This window comes from Centropristis striata, chromosome 22 (assembly GCF_030273125.1).
Source record: "Centropristis striata isolate RG_2023a ecotype Rhode Island chromosome 22, C.striata_1.0, whole genome shotgun sequence".
NCBI lineage: Eukaryota > Metazoa > Chordata > Actinopteri > Perciformes > Serranidae > Centropristis > Centropristis striata.
In genome coordinates this window covers 18,663,517-18,676,635 of record NC_081538.1, presented here as the reverse complement: position 1 = coordinate 18,676,635, position 13,119 = coordinate 18,663,517, and the positions used below count along the sequence as shown (strand labels likewise).

Here is a 13,119-nt window from a genome sequence, read left to right as displayed (position 1 = left end):
ACAGCTTGAATAAAGCACCATAAAGCAATCCTACACCTATCTATCTCCCGCCTACACAATTGGGAGAAAACAAAACAGCGAGTGTGTGAACAATCTGCTCTGCGTTCTCTGTGCTGATGAGCTGCTTCACTGTCTGACGGAGCCCGTGGAGTCGAGCTGACGCCAGATGTCCCAGAATAATGGGCCTTTCTTTGTGTACCTGTTATCTCTTCCCCAGCCATTTTATATAACCAAGCGATCTGAGGGGCTGCTACACCCTCGTCTCTGAGTGATCGGTGATTACCGATATGACGGTGATGTGGCTTGATAAGACTGGCAGCTGAGTCCCTGTAATCTAAGTAATGAACATCCTGAAGATGATTATGGCTTTTATGCAGCACTTAACAACACATGTGTGCTGTCTGAAAAGTTTAGTAAAACAGAGAGAGGAAGGATAAAAAAATGGCCCAAATCACACCATTAACTGCTTTCTGCAAGGGTTGGCATGGTAACCAATCAAGCACATTCAAAAAATTCAAAATTCAAATTTACTTTTTTTTTTTTTTTTTTTATCCCTGAGGGGAAATTCAGTTAGTCTGTTAGCTCTTGAAGAATTAGACAGCCTGATGGCTGTTTTAAATTTCTCTGTCCTGCAACGGAGAGAGAGGAGCCGTCCACTGCTGTTTTTTTGGTCCATAAAGGTTTTGTGTTGCAGATGATCTGGGTATTTCATGATGGACTTGAACATCTTGACAGTGCATGGAAGTCTGTGGAGTGCATCTTAGTCCATCACATTGCTCGGTTGAAATCAGATGTTAAATAATATCTTAGGGAGCATGCTAACACAATGATGTTTTCTGGAGCATGCAACTGTTCCAGCCCATATGATCAGTGGATCACATGCTACATGATGCTATGTTTAATGAATGAGGCTTATACCTAAGCACACCACATGTGTTTCATGCATCATACCAACACATTAGCAGAAATGTATGTTTTGCAGATCGTGCAAAGCCTTTAATTAAGTCCAAGTTCAGAACACCAACCAGCAAAGTTAACAAAACCTGAAGGTCACTCTATGTTAACTTGGTTTGGCACAAACAAAGAATGCCTGGTGCTGGTAGGGGGTTATGTGGATGCAGTCATGGCTAAGAATATGGAATCAGCATTGCTTATGCATTTTGTAGCGTAAGCTAGAAATAAAGTTTTATGTCGTGAACTGGTTTTGAAATTGTGGCGCTGAATCTAAGTAGGACCGTCCAATTATGCAATGACGCACACCTGCACACTCGGAAGGTTGTTCCATTTGTGCATTACACTAGGACTCTGGTCTCGCCTCTGGAGGACCCGACTCTGAAGGAAGGAGCCTACCAAGGAAGGATCCTTGACATTGGGATACAGCCTCAGACTGGTGACACATGAGGAAGGGCAAGTGACCTGAAACAAGAGGAGACTTACTTTTCAAAATAAAACAGAAAGTAGTTAGTTTTCACAATAAAACAAGACAATAACCCAGGACAAGACACAACCTCACCATGGTGGGAAATTAGCATTCACCAGATGGTCTAAAACAAGATTCAACATCAATGTTTGCTAATGTTGCTTTGTGTCTCCTAGCTGTGTAAACAGACACTTGTTTGCTCACTCATTTTTCCATGAGTCATGGGTCCTCTCGTGATGAACGTAACAAAACATGACAGAAACTGAATTTTGAGAACATGGCCTTATTTTGTACCTTGGCCTGGGGGAACAGGTTTGACTCACCTACAGATGGACTCTGGACTCTGCATCCTCCAATTGATGTCTTCTTGCAAAACTGGTTGGTTGGCCTCTCTGGCTTCTTATTGGCAGTTCAGCGTTTCATGTAAAAGGATAAAAAAAGTGCAAAGTTCTATATTGATACACTCTCAAAACCAAATTGATGGTGTCGATCATTTCACCATTTCAGGTACAACTCAACATCTCCGCCACTGCTCTCCTTGCCTCTAGCAGGTGTGTTAAACTTGTGGCTATCAGCTTTACTCAGTTGGCATGTGGAAGGTAACACACAAGGAATTAAGCTTACTGGGCACTGGCCTAGGGGCCAAAGTGTCTATTACACACAATTATTTTCTTTTAAATGTTCCTTATGTGTGCCATGTGAGAATGTTTTATGCCCCATACACTGTGGAACTTATTGCCTCTGCAATTTTCAAAAGGGAAATTAAAAACTTTTTTAAAAACATTTTATTATTTCATTCTTGTTATTTTTAGTCTTTCAAAATTTTATTTATTTGTATTACTGGCTAAATGTTTGTATGAAAAGTGCTATATAAGTAAAGCTAAATCGAGTTTAAAGTAATTTCAATTTATGGATCAATAACCCCCCCTAAGGCACTCTTGTACTGCAGCGTTCAAAATGTCATTCAGCCCTAATCAGATACAATGGAAGGTTATTGATTACTATGAATATCCTGGGATTTATAAACACATGAATGCAGTGCTATAAAATCAACAAGGCATGGCAACTTCCATGCACCGTTTGACAGGCAATGCTGTGGCATACATACAAATGGTCTGTTTATAGGCTGGACTGGCTTTTTTCTCACCACAGAGCCAAAGATCCAGGACATGTCTCTGGTCTGTCTTAACAAATCAGAGTCCAGTTGTGGGGGGATGTGAAGATTTGAATATCAAGAAAATCAAAGATATTATGTGCCATTATGTCACTGACAAGATACCACAGCGAAGGGGGAGGAAGTCAGTGAGGAGTTACTGTGTCCAGAGAAGAGAAGGACACATAGGCTTGGACAGGGAGACTTGTCTGTCAACACGACTTAATCATGATCGTCTGCTGCTGCCCAGACTGGCCTCAGTTACCAAATAATGTAAGCTGGCCAATCCCTGCCATCCCTCCAGACAGGCTGCTATGGAGCCAGTCAGTATGACTTGTCCCTCCAACAAGCCCAAAGATTCAGTTTTACACTAATTTAGCACTTGGGGGATTTTATTTGTTTTGTGCTACAGTATGTCTTTTATGATTCATTTTAAAATTAATAAGGATACTATTGAAAAACCCTAAACAAATACATAATGGGGGCATCCGAAGCTATTTGACCATCCAACAAGCACGTCTGACCAGACATACTTGCAGTACACTTGCAGTAGGTTTTTCTGTATAAATGACTATTTCATTTATCCTTTATTTAAATCTCAAGGAATCATTGAGAGCAAGCCCTCATTTTCAATGAAGTCGAGAGCGTATAAAAATAAACACAAGAAAAGAACAAACAACAACAGACAGAACACCAAGGCCTGTTCAAATTGTATACACACTTGTACTGCTTAATGCCTAAAATGCACTCTTTAAATGCAAGCTATGAAAAAAAATCTACTTTCATTTTACTGATTTTTTGTCACCTACATCTGACCTAATAATTTTTATCAAACACTAATTGCCATGTTTTTGTCATAATACCACAATGTTTTTGGATGAAAAAAACAAAATAAAGCAAAAAAATATGAATTCTTTTCAATATACTACTTTCAAAGTAAAAAAAAAGTTGAATTATTGCAGCCTGGAATATGTCAATGATTAGCAGCAACACTGACTTTGTCTCATTATTATTTTTTGTGCAGTGTCAAATACTCACACCTGTACTGTTAAAAGCATCTGCATTGATAAGCTGTATCTTTGATGTGATTCAAGATGATCCATTTTTTTATTTATTTGAAGCAGTACATGTTTGTGCGTATGGATTGTGTATAAATGTTTTTTTCTCTGTATGCTGAATATGGTCAAAATGACAGAGGAAAGTGGTGGAAAGTAGTAAAAATTATCAATTCCAAGGCCCAAGCCCAGATTGACTCCAAGATTTAATAAAATGCATGTTTTATGCTTTAATAATACATTTAATTTATATAGCACTTTTCTCGACACTCAAAGACACTTACTTACCATAAGTGAGATCAAAAAATACATTTTGGATGGGTTTCAATGGTGCATGATACATGCTCAATCTTAAAAGTGTAACTACAGAGTGTATTTTAGTTAGTTGTTCAAATATACACAATCTTGCCAAAATTCATGCCAATTGCATTAACACAGCCAAAACTATTAACAAAAGCCGTAATCGTAATCGCTTAGCGACAGTTTCGACCGTGATCACATAAGCGATGAATTAAACACAGGAGACACAACTGTAGCCGCCGTCACTAACTGTGCACAACATCAGCAGCTGATCATAAACAAAGCAGCATGGCTAATTATGCACAGCGTCTCCGCTGATCATAAACATTGTGATCGTTTACCAGCTTCACTAACTGCTTGTTGTAAACAAAGATCGCTAAGTGAACACCTCCTGCAGCTGCAGCACATACACACTGTACTGCTACAGAGCTAACTGTTAGCCTATTAGGAATTTACAGAATGGATGCTTAGGGGTTAACATCCCCTCCAGCTCTGTGACTGCAGCTGGGAGAGACTGCTGCAGGAGGACTGTGCCACTTCGATTCATTCTTACTCTTCTTAACGAGCCGCCAGCCCCTCGGTTGTTATACACAAACAAAGTCTGAAAGGATATACATTTTTCTTAGGGTCTCTCTCCATTTATTTAGTCCAAAGCGAGGCCACCATGGAGGTCGAAGTTGACCATAAATGTTTCCATTTTATAGATTAAACAGACTGCCACACAAGCTGTTTCGGCAGGAAGTCCCAAGAAGTCCCCCTCGTATAAAAAGATATGCAGGATTTATATAACGGCTAACAACCAATCAGATTTCTTCATTCAAGCCATCCGTTTTATAATATCCATCCATTGTCTTTAACCGATTATCCGCACTCGGGTCACGGGGGGCTGGAGCCGATCCCAGCTGACATTGGGCGAGAAGCGGGGTTCACCCTGGACAGGTCTCCAGACTATCACAGGGCCGACATATAGATACAGATAACCACACTCTCATTCACACCTACGGGGAATTTAGAGTCACCAATTAAATCTAAGTGCATGTTTTTTGGACTGTTGGAGGAAGCCGGAGTACCCGGAGAGAACCCATCCATCGCCATCCATTTTATAATATATATATATATATATATATATATATATATATATATATATATATATATATATATATACATACTTTTTAAACATTATAACTAGGGTACCAGTGATACAGTGCTCTATTGTGAAGTTTAAAGAATAGTAACAAATTGCCTGTGAATTCAATCTTGTTATAGACATCATTGTGAACTTGATACTGAAACATGAACCTGTTCCTATTTGTACCTCCTAGTCTGCATTAATAAACAGTAACTTATATTTGCTTTAACTATCTTGCCAGAGGTCAGCAGGCCAAACTGGGCTCAAGTTCTGTGGTGAAACACAGGTGTGGAGGATTCAGGAGGGACCCCACAGATCTGGATTAACAGCTCTTTGGAAGTCACTTAGAGTCACATGCACCTGCTGTCACAAGTTGTTACGTCTTCCTCCTGATCAAAGAGAGATGGTGATGGTGAGGAATAAGTTGGCAGTCAACTTACATGCCATGATGGAGCCTCAGAGGCTTCTTATGTAAAGTTTGAAGAACAGCTGCTGGCAGGAACTTCAAAGGGACACACCGCCATGTCGGAGGGATGTCAACAACAAGACAACTTTGTCCTCACTTGTTTTTTCTTACCTTCTTTAGGTAAAATGGTGCACAGTATCAAGTCACAGAAAATATCAGTTTTCCTTGAAGAGAGGGAGGACCTTGGGAACACTTTATTTTATGAGCACCAAAAGTATCCAGGAAAGAACTGTTATTTGGTTTTTTAACTGTACAGAAAATACACAAAGTTCAGAGGGTAATTTATGTAAAAGAGATAGCTTGGAATCTTTGAGGGGTTGTGTAAAGTATTTATCCATAGTCTGTGTATTATCTACAGTAGTTGTGGGAGGCATACCCCTCATTTGTAGACCAGAACCTACTGTAGTCTGTGAGGTAAAATTACTGTTTTCTCAATGGAGTCTGGTGGCTTTGGAGAGAGTAATAGAATGGCTTCAGTTACCCCCATGTTAACTTAAACAGGGCTGTCTAAAGCGGTGAAAATATTCTAAATATAGCGTACACTTGAACTGATACATATTTTTAGGTGGCTAAAATGTGTATACCTGCTGCTCCTGTCCACTCCAATGAAATGTACATTTCCATTATGGTTCCTGATTGCACCAGTGTGACTTTTACAGAAAAAAGGAAAAGCAGTATTCAAGAACTGGAATAGCAGGTGCCTCAAAGGTCCAGTCTTTATTATTTGGAGAAACAAGTTGCTTCCTTACAGAGCCATGGTCCTCTCGGGCAGCAGCGAACCTTCATGTGTCAGACAGGATGCAGTCATGTGCACTGTGATTAATTGAATTAGCTCAGCTTTAGACAGGAGAGTAGACGGAGCCACGTGTGCTTTTAACATTACATGCTGGCAGTTTATCTGAGCGGCAACAACTGGCAGTGAAACCCAATTCTCCACACAGCTTCTACTTTTAGACCAGGAAACAGGGGGTGATAGGTTCAGCGGTTGTAAAGCATGAAAGACTGGAGGCCGACAGAGCAGCGGCTAGTTAAACAGGTCATTTAAATGACCCCGCTGAACCGCGGCGCTGTGATACCCATCTGCTGCAGAGGAAGGAAAGAAATCACACGAGACACCGTGCTGTTTTTTTTTTGTTTTTTTTAATGGAATGTACTTTTTCGAGGTATGAAAATAGATCTCACATTGAAATAGGAAATTGGACAGTGGCTACAAAGGGCACAGCTATAACTGTGTGTGTAATGATGGCAACAGGAAGGCATGTCAGAGAAGCATCACACCAGTCGCATTAGATAAAGGGCATAGCTATTACCCAGTGTGGGAGATGACAACAACACGGAGGCATGTGTTGGTTTGGCTGTGATACACTGGCAAGAGAGGAAAGCAGTGGGAAACACTTCCAGCAAACAGGAAACAACATGGTGAAAATGTTTCCTGACAGAACAACATCACGGGGAAAAAAATAATTCTGGGAGCGTTACTGTCACGTTCCAGTAAATGTTGCTCTGTGTATCACCACTTTCAGTTTAATAGCAATCATGTTACTTAGACTGATCATTTTCTCCTGAAAAGCATGACATGGCTGCAGACTAGAGATAGAGTTTTTTGAAGATTTCTTTTTTTGAAGGCAGACCTGTTAACAGAGAGAGAATTAATCTGATTGGTTATGGTAAATGTCAGTGGGTGGGGACAAAGAGTCGGTTTAAAACCTTATTGATGCTCCCTTTATGTATGAAAATTGATACGTCCGTTTCATATTATTTAACCGCCAGTGCCCACATACTTTCATGTGTCCGAAAAGTTGGTATGGATGTTAAGCAATATATCCACTAGAGGGCGTAACAGCTAAAAAGTTTCTGATAGTAACAAACATGGCAGCGCAAAGTGTTAGGCCATTATGGTTTGTAAGGCCATTAAATGCATTACGATTTGTCCACAGACAATTTTGTTCACTAATATCTCCTTAAAATTTTCTCATTTTTTAAAATTTCTTCATTGTGTCCTATGGTCGTGGCTACACTGCCCAAACAATTTCCAGTCGTACTACTTTTATTTGCTCCATATACAAAAGTTTTCAGAAAACGCAAAATTATGGATTACAGACTGAAAGCTCCGTCTCTATCTGTATCTAACATTGAACATAAATTACCCCTTATCTTAATTAAGATAGTTGGCTAGTTTTAATTCCCGAGGAGCAACTTAAGGCAAAAAACTAAAATGACCACAGCATTTGCGATATTGGAAAGTTGCCAGTTAGTCAATTTTGTCTTTAAAACGATTGTGACTACATCACTTTGAAATGAGGTTAGCGCTCTCGCCTCACAGCAAGAGGGTCGCCGGTTCGCCTCCCGCCTGCGGCTCTTCTGTGTGGAGTTTGCATGTTCTCCCCGTGTCAGCGTGGGTTCTCACCGGGTACTCCGGCTTCCTCCCACAGTCCAAAAGCATGCACTTAGGTTTAATTGGTGACTCTAAATTATCTGTAGGCAATAAGATCATTCAAAATGATTTCAGGAATGTACGTTTAGGTCGAAAGTTAAAGCCTGATTATTTTATACTCTTGAAACCATAAGCTCAAATGTGAAGAGAAGATAGTTACCAATCTCTTTTAATGTTAAGTTATATAAAAAAAACAACCCCTATGTAACCCTAAGAACATAGGAGACTGAGAAAACTACCTCACGACGAACTCCTTTTCCTGTCAAGTTAAGCGCTAACTAGTTAGCCTGTCTGGGAAATGCTAATATTAGTCAGTAATGATAGTTCTCTTGTTAGTGTCTAGCTAATTAGCACAATAGCTAACTTATAGTATAAGTTCATGTGTGATAGCTAACTTATAGTATAAGTTAGCTATTGTGCTAATTATTAGTATTAGCAAGCTACTTAGAACAGAAGCTAACTTACAGTAAGTCAACTTGTTGGGGCTAGTTGGGGCTGCTAACCCAATAATACATTAAAACACATTGAAACTTAGGGCCCTGGGAACATGTTTGTTGTTCCCAACATAGTTTTTTTTTCTCTTCCATTTCTTGTTCATTTTGATGTCTGGTACAACTAAAGGTACATTTGTTTGGACAAATATAATTATAACAACAAAAATAGCTCATAAGTGTTTTAATTTAAGAGCTGATAACCAGCAATTTTTCCATGGTTACCTTGATAAAAACCGAAATCATTATCAAGGAAACCATGGAAAATCCAGCCATTAAAATGAACAAGAAATGGAAGGAAAAAATTGTCTAATATTATTTTTTACATGACTATAGGACCCTGGAAACTTAGGACCCTGGAAACATAGAACCCTGGTAACATAGGACCCTGGGAACATAGGACCCTGGGAACTTAGGACCCTGGGAACATAGGACCCTAGGAACATATCCTCCTGTACAGTTGCTAACTTACATTAAGGATGCTAGCTAGCACATTAGCTAACTTGGCAATAAGTTGACACCTGTTTATTCAATATACCTATTCATACCTCTGACGCCTTTTGAAAGCAGTGCTAAATTAAAGTAGATGATGCAAAACAGCCAACAACCTACAGTAGCTTTTCCTGCTTTGACTAAGAAGTTTAAACAGAGCAAATACCTCTGAATTTCCACAGACTTTAAAATGTCAAGATATCATTCCTCTTAGTTTTTGGTTATCAACATGATGTCACATTGGTTTCCTCTACCATTTGTCCCCACCCACGAAGATTTATTGCGACCAGTTAAATTGTCTTTAGAGCAGTCAGTATAACAAAAACTCAACTGTGCATGTTACTTATTATATAACTAAGCTCTTTTCTGTAGCCACTGAAAACAAACTGAGGGTAATATGCTAGTATCTTACTCAGATTTAAGACTCACAAGAAAGCAAAAGATAGCTTGGTTAATTATGAATGCAGGAAAATGACTGATGCATACAATGAAAACAAAAAGATGCACATAAATCAAGCAATCAAACCAATTCGTCATGCAGGTATCTCATCATATATCTATAATATTTTAGAATAGTATATTCTGAGCTGCAACACTGCACAAGAGAGAAAATGAAAGGAAATGATTCTTTGGTTCAGTTGAAAAAATGAAAACATGGACAATGACACATTTTACCAGTAATGAAATGATCAGACTACAACCATCCTAAGATAACTATATGCAAGCTTATTCCCAATGGGCTTTGTGTGAAACATGAGGGCTAGGAACCTCCGAGCGAGTATTTCTTGTTCCACTCTAGCAACAAACACACTGAACATTCATCAACAACATAACATTTCTTTATAGAAAATATATATACATCTAATAAATAAGGGATAAACCCATCGCACGGTAGAGTACAGTTGTTTTCTCACATGCTTTTTGTCCATCAGTCTTTTGTGAAATAAGTCTCTGTATTGAAAAGGGGACGCTGGTCTGTGGACACGTGGAAGAGGGGTTCTCCTGGAGAATGGAGGTCTGTGTTGAAGCGGCAGGGGGAGGTGCAGCCCCCGTCAATATTCATCCTCCAGCTGAGTGTCCAATTAACCTGCGGATGCAATCAATTAGACAGACTGCAGACTGATGGTGCCTGACGCACAAGCAAATCTAAAGTCACATGAAAAGTCAATATAACAAGACCCCCGGCTGCTCATTTCAGTTCTGACTCAAACCGTTGATGCTGACTCACACTTAATGTAAAAACTGTTTCCCTCACTTTATATCAAAACATTTATTCCTTACATAAAGAAATCAGCATGTATGAGAGAGGGGATTACTGCTCAGCAGGGCCGTAGTAACGATTTCAGAAAGACTGAGGTCATAATCTTAAAATGGTGAAAATGGTGAGACACCAAAAATAAAGTCTCTAAAATGTTTATACATTTAAATTTGACAAATTTCATCAGTGTAACTATATTTTATGTACTTACGACCCTGATTCCAAAACAGTTGGAATGCTGTGTAAAACATAGATAAATACAGAATGCATTAAAATCAAAATTCGGAGTGTATATTTTGAAAAATCTAAACAAATGTTTATCAGTTTAAATACACAGTCGCCTATAAAGTTGGAATAATTTTGTTTTCAGACACAATCCTGTTTATTGTGATTTCATTTTCATTGTGATTTGTTTGGAAGAGACTGAGTAATAAAGTTTTGAGAGTATATTCACTTTATCTGTGAAGAATAAATCACATTGTCACAATCATGTCATGGAAAGAGTGTATTAATAAGTAAGAGTGTATTAATACTGTTACAAGTAAATTCAATTTTTTTTATAAAAATATACTTAAATTACTAAAAATACTTATGATGCAGAATGGCCCATTTCATTTTAATGCCTGGTACAACTAAAGGTACATTTGTTTGGACAAATATAATGATAACAACAAAAATAGCTCATAAGAGTTTAATTTTAGAGCTGATAACTAACCATTTCCCATGGTTTTCTTGTTAATGATTTTGGTTATTATCAAGAAAACCATGGAAAATGTTGAGATATCAGCTCTTAAACTAAACTCTTAAAAACTATTTTTGTTGTTATCATTATATTTGTCCAAACAAATGTACCTTTAGTTGTACTGGGCATTAAAATCAACAAGAAATTGAAGAAAACAAGGGTTGGTCGACTATTTTTTTCCATGACTGTATGTGAATTTATTCATTGATTTATATATTGTATCTTGATCTAAATATGCAAAGCAACTAACGTCAAATAAATGCAAAAAATACAGAAGACATGACCTCAGACCTCAGTAGTAGCTCCGGCCCTGCTGCTCACTAACTCCACAGTAAAGTGAAGCCCTATCAGGACAAACAAGACTCAAATATCTATCACGGTAACTTAATATCTAAAAGAATCATCTTCTTTGTGCCTCTCTTAAAAAAAACAACAAGGAGGTCAGGGTACAATGTCTCCCTTCAAGTCAAAGCCTATGCCAGACTACTGTTTCCATCATTTCATCATGACAGAATAATAACCATGACAACAAATCAGCATGTGCCACAGAGAGCCACGTGCATGTGAATGTGTTTTCCAAACAGACACACAGCAGCTTGCTCCACAGATTCACACAGGTTGGCGTGTGATTAGCTGCTCTGTGTGGGTAGTTGGACTGTAAAGCTCCACACACCTGGCTCTGATGTGGCACAGAATGCTGACTGTGCTCCAGCTCAGGTCAGAGTGTCAGAGGATGTGCATAAACAAGAAAAAGCGCGGATTCACCTGAGCGCTTTGGATTTTTGCGCGCAATCTGTGCGTCTTTACGCTTAATGTATAGCCAATGTTGCATATTTCCCCCAAATATTCATTGATCATTTGTTAACTCGTGTAAATCTATTCATATTGGAAAATATAAACATGCATATTTAGTTTGCCAGTTTTAGTATGATGACCCGACGTGCGTAATTTTAATATATTTATCTCCGCGCGTAAAGCCATGTGTTATGGAGAAGCAGAAGCCCTCCTTGTATGAAATATCAAACCTGCATGGGAATGGATATCCAGCATACAGGCAGGCCTACAGCACAGGCTCCCAAACTTTTCTTTCCGCCAAAGTAAATCCACATTTTTGTACCATTTAGTCCAGAATATTCGCTCGGGGTTTGATCTGAGAGGGAGGACTGTAACCTATGATGACGTCCTCTTTCATAGTACACATATCCAGGGAATACAACAAAACCCGGGTCCTTCATTTGCAAGGGGATCCCCAGGTGGTCCCCGGACCTGGGGAGCCCCTCCTTCAATCACGCTCTCTCTGTAGGAGTCTTACCGCTAATGGTGCACCAGTGTCCGAACTCGCCGCAGGTCACGCAACGTTTGGCGAGCTGCGGACCGTCTTCTGGCCGGGCATCTGCACGACGAGCAGCTGCTGCTTCTGCCGGGTGGACTTGACGGCCAGGATCGCCTGCCGGTTCTTGTACTGGACCATCTGCAAGGTGATCTCCGCGTTCCAGCCCTCGTCCTGCGGGCACCTGAAGTCGATCTCCTTCCCCTCCGTCATGACCACCGTGAAGTAGATGTACTTGCCCTTCCGCTCCACGCAGTCCACCGTCTTCATGTTGGCGAAGTGCAGCTCCTTGACTTTGCCCGCGTCCCCTCCGCCGTGGTGCGGCTGGTTGTGCTGCGGCTGGTCGTGCTGCTTGGGCGGCAGCAGCAGCACGCCGTCCTCGGTCAGGACGCAGTGTTTCTTCTTCCAGAGCTGCAGCAGCCCGTCGCTCCGCTTCTCCAGCAGACCCTCCTTGAACACCTTCCTCCCGTTTTCCAGCATCTTCGACTTCAGGTTTCCAGCTTCCTGGCCGCTTTAGTGGACGGACGGATGGACAGATGGACGGCTGTCTGTCCGGGAGCAGGAGAAAGGCATGAGATGCTGCTGCTGGGACTGCGGTGGTGGAGAGTAGTGCTGGTTGTAGTGAGGAGGCTGCCTGCCTGCCTGCCTGTCTGGCTGTCTGGCTGCTGGTCACAGTGTGTGAGGGGGGTTTGGGTGCGGGAGGGGTCTGCTGGAGAGGCGCACCGCCCCCCTCAGTGGCTCCAGCCTCCTGAGACACTGACAACAATAACGGCTTACTAATAATAACCATTATAGCTACTGCATTTTTTTCTGTATGTCTGTTTTTTTTTTGTATTTTGTTATTATACA

At 40.3% G+C, this 13,119-nt stretch overlaps 1 protein-coding gene across 1 annotated transcript; it reads right to left on the bottom strand.

Annotated features, from left to right (window-relative positions):
* Positions 1-9,753: 9,753 nt before the first annotated feature.
* On the bottom strand, positions 9,754-12,864 carry phlda1 (pleckstrin homology-like domain, family A, member 1). Its single transcript, XM_059325446.1, has 2 exons — positions 12,253-12,864; positions 9,754-10,027 (listed from the first exon to the last, which is right to left on the bottom strand). Exon 1 carries the CDS (start codon positions 12,748-12,750, stop codon positions 12,289-12,291), a length of 462 nt encoding a protein of 153 aa, XP_059181429.1. The 5' UTR covers positions 12,751-12,864; the 3' UTR covers positions 9,754-10,027; positions 12,253-12,288.
* Positions 12,865-13,119: the final 255 nt, after the last annotated feature.

What these genes read in the sequence shown, in the direction of transcription:
- phlda1 (XM_059325446.1), bottom strand. Translation starts at nt 12,750, where the DNA reads ATGCTGGAAAACGGGAGGAAGGTGTTCAAGGAGGGTCTGCTGGAGAAG.